The 23,516-nt window shown below is 37.0% G+C and overlaps 1 protein-coding gene across 2 annotated transcripts in view; it reads right to left on the reverse strand.

Annotated features, from left to right (window-relative positions):
• Nucleotides 1-11,619, reverse strand: part of CHIC2 (cysteine rich hydrophobic domain 2) — a 55,189-nt gene extending 43,570 nt beyond the window's left edge. The window contains exon 1 of one of the 2 annotated variants that reach the window (XR_008912870.1): nucleotides 11,060-11,593. Coding sequence is in view for 1 of the 2 variants with exons in the window: in XM_001363357.5 (XP_001363394.1) it covers nucleotides 11,060-11,178 (119 nt within the window). In the remaining variant the exon portion in view is untranslated. Of the gene's footprint in view, nucleotides 1-11,059 lie in introns of both variants that reach the window. The other variant, XM_001363357.5, reaches the window with a different exon arrangement.
• Nucleotides 11,620-23,516: the final 11,897 nt, after the last annotated feature.

Consider the following 23,516-nt stretch of genomic DNA (forward strand, 5'->3'; position numbering starts at 1 on the left):
TTCAGAAATGTTTAATGACTAGTTGATTGCCTATTAGATATTTCAAATTGGATATCCTAGACACATCTTCACCTCAATATGCCCTATACTAAACTCATCATTTTCCCCCTAAACTTTTCCCTCTTCCAAACTTTCCTTTTTATGTCAAAGGAATCAAACTTGGCATTATCTTCTACTTTTCAATCGGATATAAGTAATCATTGTCAAAATCTTGCCATTTCTACTTTCATATCTCTCGTATCTAACACCTTCACTCCACTCACACACATCTACTGCTTTAGTTTAGATCCTATTGATGCAACAACCTACTAATTGGTCTCTTGTCTCAAGTCTTTCACCACTCTATTCTATCCTATATAACTGCTGAAAAGTTTGATTTTCCTAAGCCCAGACTTGACCATAAAACTTACTACTCATTTAAACAGTAGCTTCCAATTAATTACCTCTAGGATCAATTCCTATGTTTAATTTTCAAAGTCTTAAATAACCTGGCCCCAACCTATCTTTTCAGCTCAATGGACATTATTCTATAATCCAGTCAAACTAGCCTTCTGTTTCATCACTCAGACACTCCATATCTCTCTTTTCTGTGCCTCTACACTGGCCATCCCCCTTCAAGCCTGGAATGCACTTCCTCCTTCCCTTGAATCCACAGAAGCCTCTTTTGCTTTTAAAATGTATTTCAGGAGTCATATCTTCAACATGAAGCCTTTCCTAATGCTTATTGGTCCAGCCATCCCTCCCAAATGACTTTATATTTAACTCCTTTGTGTGTGTATGTGTGTGTACATATATATTTAAATATACTCTTATTATTTTATAAGTGTATGTCTATCTCCACCTATACAGGTAGAAATCCTCCATGATTTAGGAAATAATTCAATAATTTCTGTGGTAAAAAAATAATCATCTGTTGTACAATCTTGATGAGCTTGTCTGAGCCTAAGTAGGTTCATCCATCTAATGATAGCTATCTCTCGTACAAGATGCAATCTTTCTAATCTCCTATGACTAGCTAAAGTTAGCACATTCTTTGAAGAACCTTGGTGAATCCAAGTTACCTCTATGCCACCTTAAGAACCAAAGTAGGACATTAGTGGAAGAGTCAAATATTTGGCAGATTAAAATGACTGCATTTAATGTCCAAAGGAAAATGGGTTCAATTGATTTAACTTATAACTAGAAAAATTGCTATGCCAGAGCATTAAGAAAAGTATTTATGTTTTGTACAGTCTTTAAGAGTAAAACTTCTTATGAGAAATTGCTCTGATTTGAAAGACAAAGCACAAGATTTTATATTATGTTGTCAAAATCATTCCTTTAAAAAAAAAATCCGAAAGAACATTTACAAATAAACATCAGAATGAATATCAGAACATAAAAAAAATCCTAAGAGGACTGCCTATGCAAGAAGTCCTTCATTAGAATAAACAAGGGCCACTTTATAAGTAAAATCAAAGGTTTTAAGACATAGGGTTGAAGTAGGTACAAGGTATAGAGCTGTTCTGCCAGTTCAAATTGTGACTCAGACACTTACTAGCTCTATGACCCCAAGCAAATCATTTAACTTCTCTCAAACTCAAGTTTCCTCATCTGTAAAATAGGGATAGTAATAGCACCTATCTCTTTCCCAGGGATGTTGTGATAAAATGAGATATTTGTAAAGTGCTGAAATTTTCAAACCTTAGTGTTACATAAATGCTACCAATTATTAAGATTATTTATAAAATACAATCTAAATCAAATACAAAGGTAGGTTATCTGTACCATTATTTAATATTCTATAGGAAGCATCATTAAACTCAATGCCTAGGGTCACCACTTTGGTTGATGTCTCAATAACAAAAAGTATGTTCTCAAAAAAGGGCTTTTTCAGTCAGTCTGGCACATAATTTTACTTCCACAAATGGGCAAAAGTAGTTCTTTTGTCCCATCCACTGTCCCCCCCAAAAAAATTTATGCTGGTAGGGGAGGAGGTAGGAATGGTAAGAATTAGAATAAGGTAAGGGGCAGCTAGATAGCTCAGTGGCCTGAAAGTCAGGCCTAGAGACAAGAGGTCTTGGTTTCAAATCTGACCTCAGGCACTTCCCAGCTGTGTGATCCTGGACAAGTCACTTAACCCCCACTGCCCAGCCCAGTCATGGCAAACCTTTTAGAGATGGAGTGCCAAGCCCCTCCCCTACAACATGCTGAGTATGTTCTCCACCCCTTACCCCACACAGGGGTAGGGAGGAAGCGCTCCCATTGGGCTGTTGGGTGGAGGGGTAAAAGAAGTGAGGGATGTCCTTAGCCAGTGTAGAGAAGGAGAGGGGAGTGGCCCGAGTGCTCCTCTCACCTCCCTCTCTGCAGCCTATGAATTGCCCACCTTACCCCCTGTGTGCTCCCATTGGCTCTTGGGCAGAGGGATCAGGTTTGGTGGGCAGGGGGAGGGGAGCAGCTCCGCTTAAGTCCTTCTGCCTTTCTAGCAATAAACTGGGGGGCAGAGGGCACCCATGTGCCCACAGAGAACACTCGGTGTGCCATCTTTGGCACCCACACCATAGGTTCACCATTGGAACCAATACACAGTACTCACTCTAAGACAGAAGGTAAGAATTAAACAGAAAAAAAAGTTAACAAAAGTGACCACTGCCACAATTCCAAAATTCCTCAAGCACCTTCAGAGCAATCATATTATCTGAGATTGAAATGAAATATACTTGTCTATCTTCATATTAATGCAATATTATCCCTCTTATCTAAAGATCAATTATCCATTATCTAGAACAGTCCAGAAATAAGGAGTAAATAAAAGCAAGTACATCAAGTACATACATGTGCACAATAATGAAGTATATGGCTTTGCTTGGCACATAGTAGGTACTTAATAAATGTTTGCTTAAATAAACAAATAACTGTTGAATTGACACTAAAAGGCTCTTGCATTTTACTTTCAAGCTCCTAAACCAGTAATGGCAAATCTTTTAGAGACCACGTGCGGTGCCCATTCCACCCCTCCCAGACTGAAGGCAGTATCCCATTCCCACCCCCAACCAAGTGTCCCCCATCTCTCCCACCCTCCCCTCCCATCTTATCCCAGGCAAGGGAAAGAGAAAGGGAAGGAAATGGCCTGAGCACTCCACTCAGGAGAGAGAGTAAGTACAGACAAGTAGGGAGACACATGGAGAAAGGAAGGGAAGCATCTCCACCAGAGTCCCTCTGCCTTTCTAGTAACTAACCCTACCAGGGACAGCACCCATACCCACAGAGAGGTTTCGGCATGCCATCTTTGGAACACATGCCATAGGTATACCATCATGGTCTCAAACCCTCACTCACCCTGTTTACCCTAACAATGGACACATTTCTCATACACTTGGTTATCTGGTTTCCCAGTCAACAACAGGAGTGAGGGAAAAGACTTCTAAAATAAAACTGAGAGTAACAAGAAATAAAGGCTAACTTAGGACAAAGCAGGAAAACTATCACCCCCAAAAAGAAACCTGAATTCAAAAACAATAGCATAGAGGCAAAGTGCCCTAAATACTTCAAATAGTCCCTGAAGGCATATTACAGTATAATACTTAAAAATCAGTAATAGATTTAGAGCTGCCAGGGACCTTTGAGGTCACTTAGCACTACAATACTCATTTTACTCATGAGAAAATTAAAGCTAAGATCTTAATTAACTTGCCTAATATACTTAAAAGCAAGGAACTAGAACCTAGGACCACTGATTCCAAATGCAGTGCTTCTTTTTTCAATGACTGATGACTGTAAGTCTTCAAGATAAGATTAAATATAGCATTTAAGATAATGGGAAATTATTTATTAGGCAGAAATATTTCCATTAAAATAGTTGACAAATTTTTGTCACTTCTGCAAAATAATCCTATGTAGCCTAGAATATCTCTTGGGTCTCTTTCAGTTTTAAAATTTTACAACTATGAAAAACTATTAAGTTTATTGGGAAAATCAAACTACATGAAACATCTATTTCCAATAATGTCAGATCAATAAGGCACTATTGTACTAGACTTCAACAACATATGAGATGAGACAAAGATCTATCTAGAATTTTATAAATAAATCCTGAGAAAAACAATGGCAAAGTCATCTTAGAAAACACTTTAGTATATTTCACAAAAGGAGCAATTGCTGCTACATCTGTCACACCTACACTTATGCTTAAGAATTAAGTTTCTCAGGTAATAGCTTTATAAAAAATTATAAATTTATCCTAAAATAAGATTTTTAGTACTTTAATTGGAAGATTCTCTTCTAACCAAGTTTTTCATTTTTATTCAAAGCTCTTAAGTATTTGACTTGTTAGAAATAAATTAGTTAGACTTCCAGAAAAGAGCTAAATTTAAAAGGCTTATTCTAAAATATACTTGATTAATTAATTTTTAATAATAAATAATTAAATGTAATTTACTCTTCAAAATTTAATCATTTTATTTCACATAGCTATTCACATGGAATTTTTAAAGCCTTGTTAGTTTCACTTCTCTTATCAGGAGTGAGTCTAATACTGTAATAATTGAGCTGCAAATATTATAGAGCATCTAAAAATTCAAATACAATAACTTTCTTCAGAATTTCCCACTTACAAAACTTTCCCATACATTCAAATTTTGAGCCCCTAACAATAATGATCTACTGGAAAAGGCCTAAAGTCATCCTATTTTAATGTTGTTTGGTATATGAAAAAATCTAAATTAATTTGTCTCATTTCAATTACAATTTTATTACAATATACAATGGTTTAATCTTTTAACGTGACTTTATATTATTAAACTCTTGGGCTTTAGTCCATTTTGGAAAAGGTAACTATTATTTCTGACCTGGTTTTGCAAGGCTAGGTTATATTTCCAATTTCCAAAAGTACATAACTCCCCAAGTCTTGAAACAAAATTAAACTGAATTAACATCTTAAAACTAAATATGTATTTGGGGGACAAGATATAAGAATTATAGGAAAAACTGGTTAGGCAGAATTGGTTTCAACTCTCAAACACCAAACATTCCATCACAGTTATTTTGGAATATGAACATTTTCAAGCCAATCAAAGTAGCCACTGCCTTGTTCTAACAATATGCTAACAATTTTCGTAAAGTCAATAGATATACCTTTTGATTTTATTGTGCTTCTGTGCAACAAATCATGTCCACTGGACTCAAGAGAATAGTTACCAAATCTTTTCAAGTTATGTATGTCATTATATTTATCTCTAAACTAGTCACTATATACCTAGGGAGAGGAGAGAGTGGAGAGAGGCTCCAAATTAAACTATGAAAAATCCTTCTGGCAGATGAAGGATTGATGAAGATTAGGTGGAGTGATTTTTAAAAATTAATCATACTTGACCACAAAATCAAAAAGGAAAATAAAACAGAAATAAAAGGTATTAAACATAAAACTCAGCAAAAATGGCATTCAAATCCATGATTAGGCTCAAATTAGAAGCCAAAGACCATGTAAAGCCTTCAGTTTTATTCTGATTTATGAGGATGAATAAAAAGATATGGATGGAAGAAAGGAAGGCTAAATAACAAAATAGCATGGCCCTTACTATAGTCTACAAAAAAAAAAAGCACCAGATTTAGAGAGGACTATAGTTCAAATTTCCAACTATGACAATAATGTGTTACCTTGAACAAGTTGCTTGCCTTTTCTAGGTCTCAAGTTCTCATCCATCTCTCAAACTACAATCCTATAATTGAAGATATGGACCACATCTTAACCTATCTTTGTATATTTCCCTTAACACCTGTAATAGTATACTGCATATTCTAGGTACTTAATAAAAATGAACATATTCTATTTTAATGAGAATAAAACTGCATTAGTCAAAAATCCGTTAACCAGTTACTTCAGAGGGCTGATTAGGAAGTATAACTATGACCACTAGTACAGAATGAAGCATAAACTTTCAGATACAGTATAGTCTTTTAAAGAAATAATCAGAAAGATTTTTTTTTTTTAGAAAAAGTACATTAACCTCTTCTCCCCACAACTTTCCAAAGTAAATAATTATCTTTTCTGGAACAATAATGCTAGAGTGAATCTTGAAAACTTTGGTCAATCTTCAGAAATCTAAGAAGACTATACTCAGACTCCAGAAATGTTTATCTTTTAGGTAACTGATGAATGGCACAGGCACAAAAATCACTATATACATTTCAAAATAACAAAATAACAAAAATGATACTTTTGTTTTCCCTTCTTTGCTGTTCTTTTCCATGGAATACATGTTTTCAGTGACGCTTCTAGTTTGGAACGTCTACTTCATTAATGAAACTGAAATACATTTCTGATGTCAAAAAGAAAACATTCAGGCAGGAAACAATTTTTCAAGTGTATTGATGAGGAAAGAACCTGAAGTGTTATCAGGTTTAAAAGGTTTTATGAAAACCACAGTGAAGTATATTTTATTTATCTTACACTAGACATTTTATATCATGATTTTTGAAACAAATTTTATATTTATTTATATATATATACTTATATATATTTGAAACAAAAATTTTATATCATGATTTTTGAAACAAAAGGGGGAAAACCAGAATTTTTGCATATAATGTCAAATGTAGTCACTGTCCTTGGTTTTAAGTGTCATTATTTGTTACAAGGGAAGGCACCTGGGGGTTGGGGCCAGTGATTAATATCTGGAAATCATAATACAGAATGAAATGTATTAAACATTTAAAATACAAAAAGTAAACAACTTTGCACATATTCACCATTATTAAATAATGCCTACATATACGTTAAGTTATAAGTGTGATTTACAAATAAAAATAAAGTGGCACCATATTTACATTAAATTAGACATGGAATAGGAATAGTACAGTGAGAAAATACAAGATTTACACAAATAAAGAAATACAACTGAAAGCAACTCTAAAGTTCCATATGTGAATCTTAAAAACTACTCAGACTGTACTTTAGAATGTATTGGGAACTTTACATTACTCCATCCATACTTAGACATACTTTAGGGGAAGATTAAAGTTGTAAACTCCTGATTGAACAATGAAGGTACTTAACTCATACCTTATAGTGAAGCTAGAACTAACTCTCATTCTCTCTCTCTCTCTCTCTTCTCTCTTTCTTTCTTTCTCTCTCCTCTCTTTTCCTTAATTCCTTCTCTCTATATTAATTAAAATCTCCATAATTCCCAACTGACTTGGGTATTTTTATTATTTGGGAATCATCCCTGGCAAACAATTATTTAGATTTCAAGTCACAAAGCTAAAATTATCCTTACACATGTAATATCTATCAAATTGGCAAAACTGACAAAATAGGCAAATGGCAAATGATGGAGGAGCTGTGGAAACCAGGTAAGACAATATTCACTATTAGCAGAGCTATGAAATGATACAGCCATTTTAAAAAGTAGTTTGGAACTACGCTTCAAAACTTATTAAACTATACATATCCTTTAACCCAGCAATATCACTACTAGGTCTATAACCCAAACATGATCAAAGAAAGAGCAAAAGGATCCGTGTATACAAAAATATTTATAGTAGCTCTTTTCATGGTGGCAAAAAATAAGAAACTGAGACTATATCCATCAATTGGAGAATGGTCAAATAAGTTATGAAACATAAATATGATGGAATATTAGTGTACAGTATGAATCTCATAGTAGGTACTTAATAAATGTTTATGGCATCTATACTGTATTATGCTGAAAATGATAAAGGGGAAGAGAAAAATTGGAAGACTTGTATGAAATGATGCACAATGAAGTGACAAGAACCAGAAGAACAATTTCTACAAAAACAATACTGTGTAAACAAATAAGACTGAAGAAATCTTGATCAATGCAATCAACCACAAATTCCAAAGGACTCATGATGAAATGTGCTACCTACCTCCTAATAGAGAGGTAACAGATTCAGAGTACACATTCAGATATTTATAGCTGGACACCGATATGTATATATTTGTATTATATGTGTGTATTTGGACAAGACCAATAAGGGAGTTTATTTTGCTTAACTACAAATATTTCCTATAAAGAGTTTCTCTTTTGGGGGATGGAGGTGGAACAGATTCTGAAAAAAAAAAAGTTTTAGGAATTTTTTTTAATATAAAAAAAAAAGTACCAGTTGTATAGCAGAAGATCTGGGGTTCAAATCCTAATCTCTGTGTGAAAATTACAAATTCTTTGATATTTCAGTTTACTCATCTGTAAAATGAAAGGGTTAAAAACTACATGACACCTTAACTCTGATATAATAAAATTAGATTAAACTAATAAAATATTACACAAAAAAACTATGAAATATATTCTAGATCTCCATATCTCATTACCCATCCATACTAAAAAAAATCATTTTCAATACATTTAAGTTTAAATTCATTCAAGTTAGTCAAAAGAAAGTATCTACACAACCACTTAGTAAAATGAGTAATGAGTTCAATTACTTAGTTTTTTCACTCTGTCTTATTTCTATTTGAATTAAGAAAAGTTACAGGTAATCAGTCATAACAGAGAAGACCCTACAAAATGCATTTCTCCTACCTCTAGATGCAATTAACACCTCTGTTAAGTAGCTCTCACATTAAGATTTCCATCAAGAGAACACATTCTACATGTATTGCTATAGCTTTTAAATTAATTCATGAAACACTGAGCAATCAACTACTATATATACATATATAAAATATATGACATATATAAGGTACTTTGCTTGGCACTAGGAACAAAAACAATCCAAAGACAAAGTACCCTGCTTTTAAGAAACTTATATTCCACTGGGGAATACAACATATACAGATAAGGAAACACAAAATAGTGTGAAGAGGAAGATAATACTAACATATGGGGGCAAAAAAGAAATCAGGAAGGCTTCCCAATGGAGGTGACACAAAGCTAAGTCTTGAGGCAACTAAGTACCTTAAAATTCAATTTAAGCTCATAACTATATTCTAGAGATAAACTAAAACTCATTTAAGATAATATAAGTGAGTTATCTAAATCAGAATTCTTTAAAATGGAAATAAAGATTAAAAATGGGAGAAAGAACCAAAACAGTTTTGGAGAAGCCAAGGGGTCATGGGTATCCAACCTGGAACTGCTTTGCTACTTTTTGATGACTGCCCCTTTCAAATAATCAATATTTAATCAATATCTATCACCTACTATTTTGTTCTCAACTCTATTCTAAACTTAACACCTTCTCCCAATATACCTTGCATTTCTTTCAATCAGATATGCCACTTCTCTCCCAATTATAAAGCCCAGATAGAAGAGGCTATAATTAAGAAAAATGACTCTACTACTTCTAAGTTTCAAAGAAATTCTTAATGCAGGAACGATAGCATGGACTGGAGGTATAAAAGGTTTGGGAGCTATTACTCTGAGCAACTGTATCTACCTACTTAACAGAATTGTAGTGATAAATAACATGTGCAAAATCAACTGCAAACTAGAAAGCTATATCACAGTATGGAAAAAGTTTAAAGATTCTAAGGATTTTTAAAAATTATGTGGATTTTAAGTGTCAAAAGTTACAATATTAAAGATGTACTGTGATGTGATTTTGGAGTACTTATTACAAATGTAATTTACTATGTTTATTACTTATGCTGGTATAAGAGTTAAATGATTTATCCACAATTAATTGTAGATAAGCATTACACATTTAATGGTGCTCAGGGATGGGGGGTGACAGTTCCTATACAATGTCTATACTCTGTAAACTCGTGCCAAAGATACCAGAGTATTACATAAGCACACCTAAACAAGATAGCCTACTAGCTTGTTGAGAAATACTGATTTTTACTAATAAGAAGTCTGAAATCTATTTGGCTAAAAGTTAAAGTTAGTACTCTATTCACAAACTTACAAAAAGTAATAAAAATTATTTTAAAGTATACTAATCATTAATTGACACTCATGCAAAAAGCAAATTAAAGAGCTAACTAATAAACATAGCACTTGGATCTCAGGATCTGAGAGAACAGGCATTTATTTATTAAGTGCCTACTATGTGCTAGGTTCAGGGCTAGATGCTTTATATCTCATCTGATTTGTAATGGAAAAGAATAAAAATAATGTTGCAAGTTGTACATAACTGTACTTTTCAGGTAAACATTACAAAACTTCCTACTTCCGGACAACTCATTATTTGGTTCAAGTGTTCACATTCCTATATTAGTCACAACTCTAGAAGACTGCTTTTTACCCCTTTTTGTTTCTCTACTACCTAGATGTTAAATGTTACCTGCTGGAATTTCATTAAACTTTTATAAAGTGAGATTCAAGTATATACTAAAAAGGAATGGAAGGTGGAATCGGGATTGAGGGAGGAAGAAGCCACAGGTACTTTGACGGAAGAAGAATGACAACAATTATCAGCAAGGTTGTCTACATGCAACTAAACTGGAAGTTTAGGTTTGTTTATTTTTCTTAATTGTTTGGAGATACTAGTTACCTTCCCAGATTTTAAGCAACACGTACATTCAAATCCATGAGTAACACAGGATCTTGGGAGGTTTTGCGCAAAGAATCCCTGACATGCTTTAAGAAACTAGGAACACCCTTGCAGTCTCTGTGTGTGTCTCTCAGACATGAAACACTCAAGATTAAGATTTAGTGCCCTTATGTCCATTTCTACATAGTCTGAACCACATGTCACTGGACACAGAAGGAAAAGAAATCGAGGTTAAGGAGAAGAGAAATCATGAAGGAAGGAAATGACCTAAGGACAGTTTGCCAGACCAGGGTGGAAGTAAGGGATTAAGTAAGAAAAGCCTTCTCTGCTGGGTTTTCAGTGACATTGAAGTCCATGGGACCTGCGGGAAAGGAATAGAAAGAGAAAGAGAGAGGAAAGAGGGAGAGAGAAGGAAAGGAAGGAAGAAGAGAGGAAGGGAAAGAGAGAGAAAGAAGGAGAGAGGGGAAGAGAGAGAGAAAGAAAGAGCGTTCAGGGAAGGCAAGTCCCTGCTCTTCCTGGTCGCAAGCCCAGGCCAGAAGGCCCCGGATGGACGTCGCGGGGAGGGGCCCCGCCGCTGCCCTCCACCTCCCCGTCCTTTCCCGCACCCTTCTCCGGGCCTTACACGGTGACGTGACCGGAGCCGCGAACCACCACGGGATCCGGCGAGTACTTCAGCAGCTGCTCTTCCAGGGCCCGCTCCTCGTCCTCCTCCTCCTCGTAGATCTCATCGAAATCCGCCATGCTGAGGCCTCGCAGGCCCTCCCCCCTCCCCGCCCCGGCCCAAGAGGGGCTTGAGTCCCGGGACTGGAGTGAGAGAGCGGCGGAAGGGTGAAGGGGAGAGTCGAGGCCGCCGCTACCTCAGGCGCCCAAGGGGGTACGGCTCAGCTCGCTTAGCTCCCTCGCTGGCTCTCCAGGGGGACTACAGTGAGGTAGACGGAGTCCCGGTCGTCAATACAGCCGCCATTACCATCAAGCCATAAAGACACACAATGTCAACATCCGCTCAGTGGACTACACCTCCACCGGGGCCGCCGCCGTCGCCGCCGCAGCAACTAAGGCAACCACAGCAACAGCGGAGCCACCCGCAGCAGGAGCTGCGGCCTAAGGCATCGCGAGACTTGGCATACAGTCAGACCAGGGGACGAGCGACTGGGGAGGGCACCCGCGCGTGCGCGCGGGCGCTCTCTATTCTCGCTCTCCACGTCATCCTTCCCTTTCCTCGGGCACGCGGCCAACTCGCTAGTTATTTGCAGTTTCTTTGGCTTCCTCCTTATTCTCTCCTGCTTCCAAGGAGCCCAAGCGACTTCTTGGACTCTGCCCCCCCGCCCCCCGCCCAAGATCTTGTCAAAAGGTGGAGGCCTTCAGGAAAAAGAGGAAATTAAGAGTGCAGTAGCCTAATTAGAGAAGACCTTGACTTTGGACGTCAGAAGACAGGGGGAGAGGAACCTATAGGCCCAGGTGGAGTACCTGACAGTCAAGCGTCTTCTTCTCAGCCCCACCCCACCCCCAATACTAGAGCGAGCAGAATAGCCCTAACCCTGACTTCCAGACCCTAGGCTGCAGGCCAATCCCGTGGGGTCAGATTACAACAGGGATTTCTGAACCTGCCACTGATTGCTATTGATCTCTAATCTAGACAGCTTGTCTCACTGTTGGTTTTCCAGACTGGGGCAGTTTTGGAAGTCTGCCCCTTTGACAGACGCTAAGGTTCTACAGGAGGCCGGGTCAAACTCTGTCAAACAGGTTCACCAACTTATTAGAAAGCACAGAAGAATATTCCTGCCTTTCATCTACCTTCTAGAGTATTACCTCCCTTGAGGAGTCTCCTGCTTCCCACCCTCTTCTTCAATAACTACCACAAGGAAAAGTGCAAAAATACGGGGTGTCTCTAAAGTCTTAATGAAGTTTTAAACTACCGAAGCTTAAAGACTTGAAACATTGTACAAACTATCCCTGCCAAGCATTCATAAAGGTCCAAAAAAGAATTTATCTTCTCTATAGGTACTAGACCCAAATCAGGAAGCCCTGAGTTTACATAGTGTTTCAGATTTTTTACTAGTTGTGTGACTAGGCAAGTCATTCATCCTTGATAGGCCTCAATTTCCTTATCTGTTAAAAAAGGAGGGTAGGGGCACTGGATTTAGTGACCTCCAAGGTCCCTTCCAGCTTTCTATCTATGATCCTCTTAATTCCTTCCTCCTGAAGCTACTCTTTCTGACTTCCCAGTTTCTATCAGTAGCACACCTTTGATTAATTATTAACCTAAGCTCCAAAACTCAGTTGCCTTTGATTATTTTCTATTTTTCTAACTCTAGTCAACCAGTTACTAAATCCTGTCAATTTTACATCAACCAATCAAACAATAACTACTTATTAAGTCCCAGTTATATGACAGGCACTGTGCTAAGCAGTAAGATACAAAAAAAAAAGGGGCAAAAGACATTCCCTGCCCCCAAGGAGCTTACAATCTAATGGGGAAGACAACTTGCAAACAAATATATGCAGAACAAATTATATTCAGGATCAATAGAAAAATAATAGAAAGTAGGCACTAGGATTAAGAGGTGTGGGAGAAGCCTTCTTATAGAAGATGGTATTTTAGTTGGAACTCAGAAGCCAAGGAAGTCAGTTAGTATATGTGCTCCTGAAGCATTCACCAGGGAGGTCAATAATCAGTAGAGAGAATTCCAGGCATGGGAAACAACCAAAGAAACTGCTCAGTGTCCAGAGATGGAATAGCTTGTTCTTAGAACAGCTAAGAGTCAGTGCCACTGATTCAGGAAAGAGAACAAAGGTGTAATAAGGTAAGAGGGGGCTAGGATTTGAAGGATGATAGGAGGAGACGCTGCTGGACAAAGGTGGAGAAAAATCATGCAAGGGTTCCAACTAGGTCCACTACAAATTTATGTTATATAAACTTAACCAGGCCCTCACTACTGCTAGGCTAATCCTAATAAACCTCTCATCAACTTATTATCCTGCTCACCATATTGACTCTTCCAAACCTTTTCTTCCCTACTCAAATCTCCCATGGTTTCCCTTTACTCCACTCTCTCATCTGAGAAATTTCCCTCATATTTTATAGGAAAAATTTGAAGCTATTCACCATGAGCTCCTTCTCTCCTCTTCCTTATCTCCCATCAGTAGCTTGACTGGGCATCATTGGCAATATGATTAGGAGGCTAAGGATTCAAGAAAGGAGGACAAGATAGAGTTGAATTGGTTCTCCAAGGAGTCAAAGAGATAGGATGTACTTTCAATGAGTGGCTAATGCAGGGGAAATAGCCTGGGAGAGAGATGAAGGGTCAAAAGATTGATTAGATATGGTTCTGAAAGAGTTCAGTTTTTTTAAGAAAAGGCAGAGGGAGAAGTGAAAAACCAATAAATTATGTTCAAATAAGGGGAATTGTATGTCAACAATATATCCCTCAATTGTCCCCTCCTATCTATTGCAATGACAACTATTTTTCCCAAGCTCTCATTCCTATCTGTCCAGACTACTAAGTTAGCCTTTCAAACAATTTCTCCCATCTCTAGTTTTCTCCAACACTAATCAGTCGTGATTCTTATAGCTGAAAGGGACCTCAGAGATTATGTAGTTCATTCCATACCTGAAGATGGAGGAGTCTCCTCATCATTCCCAACAAAAGATAACTTTAGCCTTTACTCAAACACCTCCAGGGAAGAAGTACTACTGAATTTCCAAGGGAGCTAATTGCACTTTGAGATATTGGGAAGTTTTCCCCTTATCGAACCTATCTTTTTATAATTTCTACCCATTGATTCTATTTATAACCTTTGAAGTCTTTCAAAATCCATCATCCCTTTGTAGCCAATTTTCCTTATGTGCATATCTCATAATATTCTTTTGCTCAGACCCATTCAACTGAAACTAAGGAAAATGTTTTGTAAATCTTAATGCATTATGTAAGTGTATGTAATTATTTCTCAATAAAACCCAAACTTTTTATTGTTAAATTAATTGATATAACCTGGTTCCTTCCCCTTTTCCCAGCTTTATGAGCCATGGCTATTCCCCATATGTACTCTCCACACTAGCCAAATTGAATTGATAGCCATGCACTATTCACTTCCCAGATTCACACTCATATAACCTGATATTTTACTTACTGGAATATCTAATTCAATTCAAAAAACAGTAATTACCTACTATGATCAAGGATTACTATATTGCCTTTCATAGCTTTATTTCCATCTGCTAAAAATCCTACCCATTCTTCAAGACATAAGTCAAGTTCCTCCTCCTCCATGAAGTTTTTCCTAATTCTTCTGCTCCTCCGGAAGGTCATGATGATCTTTTCTCCCTTAAATCTCAAATGTCATTTTGCACCTCTCATTGGCTCATCTAGTTCAACATTTACTTAATACCAATTATTCACTCATTCCACTAATATTTATTGAGTGCTCACTATATAGCAGAATATTGTGCTAAGCCATAGGAGACATAGAAAGTTAGATAAGACACTACTCCTCTTCCCATGAAGTTCATAGCCTATGAGAGAGATAAGGAACATAGATAATTATAATAAGCAATGGTATATGATTAATGCTTTAGAGTGTTGTGAAATAGTGTGGAGTTCTAAGAGAATTGGTGTACCAACCCAGATAAAGGAAAGTTTCCTAGAAGTGACATTATATGGGATTTTAAAGGATGGATAGATATTCAACAAAGGGAGGGATGATATTTCAAGCATAGGGAAAAGCCTGAACAAAAGTACTGAGACAGAACACAGTTCAGATTTCAGGAGCAGTGCATAGTCCAGTCTGATAGGTTCACTGGGGGCATATTATGAAATAATATTGGAAAAATAGGTTGGGATCATAATGTGGAGGGCCTTGAACTCCCAGCAAAGGAGTTGAAACTAATGAATATATCTATTAAATAGATGTTGACAGATGCCTACATTAAGATGGGAATGGATATGAAAGAAATGGAAGCAGGAAAGGGAGAACTTGATAGTAGCCTGCATATCTTAGGTAAAGGAAGAGTTATAGATAACTCCAAAAATCTCAGAAAGGAATACTGTTCTCCATACTGATATGTAAGAATGAAAAGGGAACTATATTTGATAATATAATTATTTATAATCTTATAATCAATAAATTGGTAATCTACTGGGGGAAAACAACACACAAAAGTTCATTTGTCTCCTTGGGTGTGCTTGTCTTTAATCATCAAACAGTAGACATATAATACATACAATAAAGATATTGAATTTCTCCTTTATATTCTGGAGGGTACAATCAATGTAAGTATAAGAGGATTAATCATGGCCCTTCCATGATTGATTTTATGAATTCTCCATTTGAAGTTTAAGGAGCACTAGAACATGAGGTACACATACTACCAAATATGATGGGGAGAAAAACCTTCTAACCCCTTGTGGATTTTAGCCTGTTGTCAGTAGGCTCCTTAATGACAATGAATACTGTTATTTGTAGTTCAAATATGACACAAGAAGAGTTTGTATAGTCCTGCCTTGTTTCTGATATTATTGACCATTATTATTGATTCTGATCAGTAGTCTTGTTCATTCTATTAAAAAATTAATTAGTTTGTTACATTAAAATTTCCCCAAATCTCCCACCCTCCCTTCCTTCCCTACTCTAAATAAAGCACCAGGTAATAAAAAGATATATATGTATATATATATATTAAAAAACTATGTCTTTCTATGTTTCTATTATATCATTCCTTTTTCTAGAAGTGGGCATATACAAGTTATTCTTCAAACAATATTTCTGTTCCTGTATATAATGCTCTCTTTATTCTGTTCATTTCACTTTCACATAGGCTTTTCTATGTGTTTCTTTCATTAACCTGCTCATTGTTTTTATGGCATGATAGTATTCTATCATAATCATATGCCATAACTTGTTCAGCCATTTCCCAACTGATGGGCATCCTCTCAGTTTCCAATTCTTTGCCACCACAAAGAGAGCTCCTTTAATATTTTAGAGCACATAGGCACTTTTCCTTTTCCTCTGATCACCTTGGAAAGTACACCTAATTGTGGAATTGCTGGGTCAAAAGGTATGCACAGTTTTATAACTCTTTAAGAATAATGCCAAATTTCATTTTCCTCTGATTCCCAATATAGCTAGAGAAGCCATTTTGCTCCTGGTTCGCATTCATCACCAGTCTCAGCTCAAAAAGACTTCTTCATTCTTATCCTTTCATCTTGAAGGGGTCTTGGCTTCTGTGAATGTCCCAGATTAGACACTCAATCTAAATGAGACTTTTTGATATTTCCCTATCCCCTATGGGCAATACGGTATTTATTCCAAGATCCTCTAAGTAATCCTGAACTTTGGGCACCTTTCTTCTGGTAGAAAGAGTAGAAGATACATAAGGCTTTAGGAATTCTGCCTAAAACAACTGTTCAGGGAAGAGAATTTATCCAATTCTCAAATCCACATTTTCTGGCCAGTAAGGCAATGTTATATAATGGAAAAGCACCAAACTTGAAATCAGGAGAGCCCTGACTTTCAATCTCAGCCCTTAAATTAATACCAGACTAGTCACAATAACCTTCTAATTGGTCTCCCTGTTTTTATTTTCTTTCCACTCCAATCTATCATTCACACATCTGCCAACATATTTTCTTTTCTTTTCTTTTTTTTTCCAAAACCCTTACCTCCAGTCTTAGAATCAAGACTGAGTATTGGTTGCAAGGCAGAAGAGCAGTAAGGGCTAGGCACTGGGAGTTAAGTGAATTATCCAGGGTCACAAGGCTAGGAAGTATCAAATTTGTGTCATATTTGAACCCAGGATCTCTTGTCTCTAGGCTTGCTTTCAGTTCACTGAGTCACCCAGCTGCTCCCCCAGCATGATTTTCTTAAAGCAAATTCTGACCATGTCACCCTCCATTCTTAAATTGCAGGGTCTCCCTGTTACCCCTATGATAAAATGTAAACTCTTTTGTCATCTTAAACAACCTGATCTTTTTTTTTTTTAAACCCTTACTTTCTGTCTTAGGTCAATACTGTGTATTGGCTCCAAGGCAGAAGAGTGGTAAGGGCTAGGCAATGGGGGTCAAGTGACTTGTCCAGGGTCACATAGCTGGGAAGTGTCTGAGGCTAGATTTGAACCTACGACCTCCCGTCTCTAGGTCTAGCTCTCAATCCACTGAACTACCCAGCTGCCCAGACAACCTGATCTTTTAGTATCCAACTACCTACATTATATACATATATACAATATACATATATTTTCCTCTCTACATACTCAATAGTCTACCCATCTGTCCTAATTGCTGTTTCCCACACAAGATGCTTCATCTTCCATCTTCTTGCCTTTGCACTGACTGTCCCCCTGTCAGCAGTATTCTCCCTTGTTCTTATTTCTATTGGAGTCCCTGGTTTCCTTTCAGAGTAAACTCTTCAGGTGGCCTCTCGCAGTCCCTTAGGCTGCTAGTACTATCCCATCAAAGATACTTTGTGTCTCCAAATTAGAGAAATGCAAATCAAAACATCTCCTAAGTTCCACCCTACTCCTAGCAGATTGGCCAATATGACAGCAAAGGAAAATAATGAATGTCATAGGGGATGTGGCTAAATTGGGACATTAATACACTGCTGGTGGAGTTGTGAATTGATCCAACCATTCTGGAAGGCAATTTGGAATCATGCCCAAAGGGTGCTAAGACTGTCTGCCCTTTGATTCAGATACCACTACAAGTTTTGTACCCCAAAGAGATAAGAGAAAATGTTTGAACAAAAATATTTGTAGCCGCACTCCTTGTGGTGGCAAAAAAATTGGAAAATTAGGGGGTGTCCATTGATTGGGGAATGGCTAAACAAATTGTGGTATCATATTGTAGTATACCAGGCATGTTAGCATCTTGGAAGTATGATTGATGTATTGATATTGTGTCTTATGTATTCATATGCCAAACTCATTGCCATATTAAGTATTGATTATTGAATTTCTAAATCTTTAGTCCTAAGGACAAGGGTAATCCCGAGCCGGAAGTTACCAGCAGCAGTATCCTAGCTCCCACCTTGTCAGATCACATTCCTTTCCAAGGCGCATGTCAGGTTAATCTCCACCTCTTTGATTTCGTCATTGTCAATTCAACCAATGTTAAAACCTATGCCATGTTACATATTCATTGATCACCTCCCTCTCCACATTCCTGGAATACCCAATAAAAGTGGGGGAACAAGCTCGAATCTCTCTCTTACATCTCTGGATGTTGCTGCTAATCCTTCTTCCTCTTCTGCAAATGTTCTTGCAGCCCTAGTCTATTTTCTTCCTCATGGCCTATCATTTCTTGAGTCACTGTCGCCCCTATGCTTCCTATTAATTCTCTGGCACTCTTGCCCATAGGAAGAATTAAGGAGTTCTTACTCCCCATGTGTTTTCTGATTCCTCATATTTCCTGTTAATTCTCTGGCACCCTTGTCCATGGGAAGTATCCACTGAGATCGAGACTCCCCATGTGTTTTAACTTGTTGTCTCTGAGTCTTTATTATTCACCTATTTTCCTTCAGTCTCTTTTCTCCTTCTCAGGTCACCACCCACAACTTTATTATATAGGAACTGCAGATGGTTCCTATACTGGTGGTGATGGTGCTCAAAGGAATAATGAACTGGAGGAATTCCATGTGAACTGGAAGGACCTCCAGGAAGTGATGCAGAGTGAAAGGAGCAGAACCAGGAGAACATTGTACACAAAAACTGAAATATTGTGGCACAATCAAATATAACAGACTTTTCTAATAGTAGTAATAATGATCCAGGACAATGCTAAGGGACATATGAGATCCACATCAAGAAAAAGAATTGTGGGAGTAGAAACACAGAAGAAAAACATATGATTGATCACATGGTTTGATGGGGCTATAATTGGGTTTTGGATGTTAAAATATCACTTTATTGCAAATATGAATAACATGGAAATAGGTTTTGAACAATGTTACATTTATAACCCAGTGGAATTACTTGTCACCTCTGGGAGGGGGGGAAGGGAAGAGGGATGAGAAAGATTATGAATCATGTAATCATGGAAAAATATTCTAAATACATTTTTTAAAATGATACTTTGTGTCTGCCTTGTATGTGTCTTGTATATACATTTTTATGTGCATGTTATTTCTCCAAGTTGAATTAGGTTTCTTGAAAACAGGGTTTATTTCATTTTTTGCTTTTTTTATCCCCAGTGCCTGAACTATTATTCTTCAGGTCCAGGTCTAGTGGTTTAAGCTTGGGTTTGAGGGGTGAGGGAAGAAAAATAGAGAGATACTTATAGATCATATAACATTTTTAAAAATTTACTTAACCATATGGAAAACTGATACAGCAGGGATACACAATTCACTTAACTTCAGCTACCTGTGCCTCAACATTTGCTCCAGTAGTGTCTTCCATGAGCAGAGCTTTTTATACCTCAAGTGGCCAGGAAGCTATGTCAATGCTATGGACCTTAGTGCTCTGAATAAATTAAGTCTCAAAGGCTGACTTCATTGCCTTTTTAGGGAAAAACCATCTTAGCCTAGGCGTCAAGGATATTGCATCTACCACAAATATAAGTAGGCATTATTTATCATCTCAGCAGCAGAATATACATGATATTCAATGGTTTGGAAAAATTCATACATCACCTTACATTGTTATCACAGGTGACACAGCACTGGAGAAAATAAAAACATCATATACTCCAGAGTATATGGCTATACTCCTCTTTGAGATACAATGGGTCGTTCACTGAGCTAGCTAGGTAATTGCCAGAGCTAGAAAGGTTCATCTCAGGATAGCTGTTCATTCACTTATGCTCAGGGGATCTTTTTGATACTATCATTCATAGTTAACATTTGTGTGTAACTCTATTTGGTCAATAGGCTAAAATCAATTTGGACCCTTACTCTATTTGTTCATTGCCTTTTGGGGGAATGACAATTCTAGTTCTCTGGAGATTGTGCTATTCAATGATTCTTGGTCACATACCATAACTAGAAGAATATTGGTAACAATTTAAGGCTACTTTAAGTACAGGACAATTTCTCAAATGCAATCTTACCCATTCTCTTTTTGTCCCTTCGTGGTCGCCACAATGTGACAAGGAACTCACTTTTAAAAGACTGATATATATTAATTTAAGGTCGCCAAGGGATTCAGCTATGTAATTCCTAAATGAAAACTCAAGTCAGCCGTCAACCTTTTATAGAGTTTAATTACAGACAGGAGGAAGAAAGGAATTAGAGATAGAGAGAGAGAGGGAGAGAGAAAGGGGAGAGAAGGGAATAGGGCTTAAATACCCCTTCTGTTTAGGCTGGGCCAAAAGGCCCAAGCCCTTAGATAGCTGGGGCAAAGAAAAGAGATCAGTCCCTATTACTCACGTGACCAAAATGGAGAAACAGTCTCAAAGGCCCCCCTCAAGTTCAATAGTGGGCCCAGTTATTGGCCATCTGCATTGCTTATCAAGAATATATGAATTGATGGACTAGTTCTTTCAACTGTCCTGCAGTTATACATTGAGACAATGGGCTTTAATGTTTATTTGAATGAAAAGGGAGACCGAAATCATCTCAGTAATTATGGATGCTATTTAAGAAGTTCCAGTGTTCTAGGGCTTGAAGCAATCTATGTAATGTCATCTACCAATAGAAGCATTTCAACATTATGTTAGAATCCTTGCTGACTGTGGAAAACACTTTTGGCAAGCATAGGTTTTATTGCTTGTTTGATATTTAATAATAATGAAAAAGCAAACAAAAGTTCTCTCTGTTTCTTTGTCTTTCAAGGAGTCTTGTATGATTTTCACACATGCACGGGAAACACCTTTTTGAGAAGAACAACATTTTGCTCAACTGGATCAAATGCTTTTTTATAGTCAACAAGCAATAGATGCTGTGGGATCTTGTATTCTTCATACCTTTTAGTCACTTGTATGACCAAAAAGATATAATCTAGTATTGAATATCATTTGAGAGAACATTTTTATTAAGGTTACATTTGAGATATATATATATATATATACACACACACATTATGGTCTTGAGTTTTTTTCAAATGAGAAAGAAGATATTTGAATCAATAATTATTGATATTTTCTTAATTTCTTTATTTTTGATAGTAATAACAAGGCTGCTTGATATTGTAGCAGATAGATTGCTGGACCTGCATCCAGGAAGACCTGAGTTAAAATTTAGGTTCAAGTATTTACTACCTGTATGATCCTGGGTAAGTCACTTAACCTCTCTTTGCTTCAGTTTTCTCAACTATAAAATGGGATAACAGCACCTACTTCAATAGGAGTGTAATGAAGATTAAATGGGATAATATTTGTAAAGTATTTGGTGCCTGGCACATAGTAGACATTATACAAATGCTTATTCTCTTACTCCAAAATAGCACTATGATTTTTTTATGAGTATTTAATATCTGTCTCACAGCTATCTTGAAAGTTAACTAATACTCTCAAAAACATCAGTTCTAGCACAGATCTCCAAAGTATATACTTGGTCTGGCCTAACTATTCTTCCCTTCTTGTTTCTTTAATCCCATTTCTGCTTCCTCACATAGCACATTTTGAAACTGTGATGTTTCCAAAAATAAAAACATGGGCCTCCTAAGAAGTGACACTACTACCTCACGACCTCCAACCAGGCCACCAGTCCTGCATCTAGCCCAACTCTCACAGCCATTTCCCAGAGAGTAACTCCTATGGAGAAAGAGCTATTCATCCCCACCTACTGCCAACAACTGTCACCCACATAGCAGATAAGTTAGCCTAGCTGAAAAACAAGGGATTCTGAGGAAAAGATAGTAGGCACCATAACCCTTCTGATCTTAGTGGACACAACCTCCAGGACCCTGAACCCAAAAGCTTTGAAAAAGGAACGGGTTATACTCTAGTTCTTACAGCCATCATCTTGGTAAACAACCCTGTGTGGCAACTGATCCAGCTACTAAAAAAAAAAAGTTCTTGACAGCATCAAATGGTTGAACATCAGAAATTGATATGATTTTATCAATGGAAATGATATAAAAGAAGAGGCATTAACATCCACTTTGCTGCTATATATCTTTAAGAATCCTGAGTCTCTTCCACCTAACTTCTTTTCATCTGTGGTGTCTCCCCCACTAAAATGTTAGCTCCTTGAGAGCAGGACTGTCTGAATTTTTTGTTTGTTCTTGATTCTTAGCCCTGTGCTTTACACTTTGCTAAAAGATATTTAATATTAATGCCCTTTCAATCACTAAAGCACAAGTGTAATTATATCACTGTCATTGATGGAGAAAGCCATTTGTAAGAAAAAATTGACAGATCATTTCCACTTTTCAGCTGTTTGTTGGACTCTTTCCAGTTTCATCCTTAAATATTCTTACAATAGTGATTGTGTTTCTTATCTAGGTTTCTGAAAACTTTTTTTTTTTCCCTTTGACACTTCTCTCAGTTTTCAAAGGCTACATTGCTCATTATCTTCCACTATCTTACTCTGTAAGGTTTTACAAAGAAGTTTATAATCTAAAGAGGTCCTTCCTGCCTTTGGCTGACACAGCTCTCCAACTAGCAAGGACATTGAAGGTTTGCTGGCTAAGGCAGTTTCTGTACTCTCATAGCTTCATTGTGAAGATTGTTTACATGAGCAAAACTTCCTTGTAAATAGCTGTTCCTAGCTTACTAAATAGGTCAGATTTGAACTGTTTTAAGCAAAAGTCATATTTTATTTTTATTCTCTCTCTTATTTTGGTATTGGTTTTGGTCTTTGCTCCAACAAGTTAAATGACAGATTTAGGCAGCTATTTCTAAAATAACTCCCACATCAGTAACCAGTTATTTCCCATCTGCTAAAATATAGCAAATTTAATTGGGGGGATATGATTCACAATAATTGGTGTATGAATGAAAGCTCTTCCTAACCATTGCTTCCCAAATCTCTTCTTAAAGACAGAATACATGATATAAAGGTATGATTCTTTAATGTAGTAAAAGCCTTTGGCTGCTTCATTTTTTTAAATCTCAGCCATGCTGTCCAATATATCTTTTCCATGCCACACTATCTCTACCGTTTCTTCTGCTAGACAGAATATATAAGCCATCCTTTAATTT

This window comes from Monodelphis domestica, chromosome 6 (assembly GCF_027887165.1).
Source record: "Monodelphis domestica isolate mMonDom1 chromosome 6, mMonDom1.pri, whole genome shotgun sequence".
NCBI lineage: Eukaryota > Metazoa > Chordata > Mammalia > Didelphimorphia > Didelphidae > Monodelphis > Monodelphis domestica.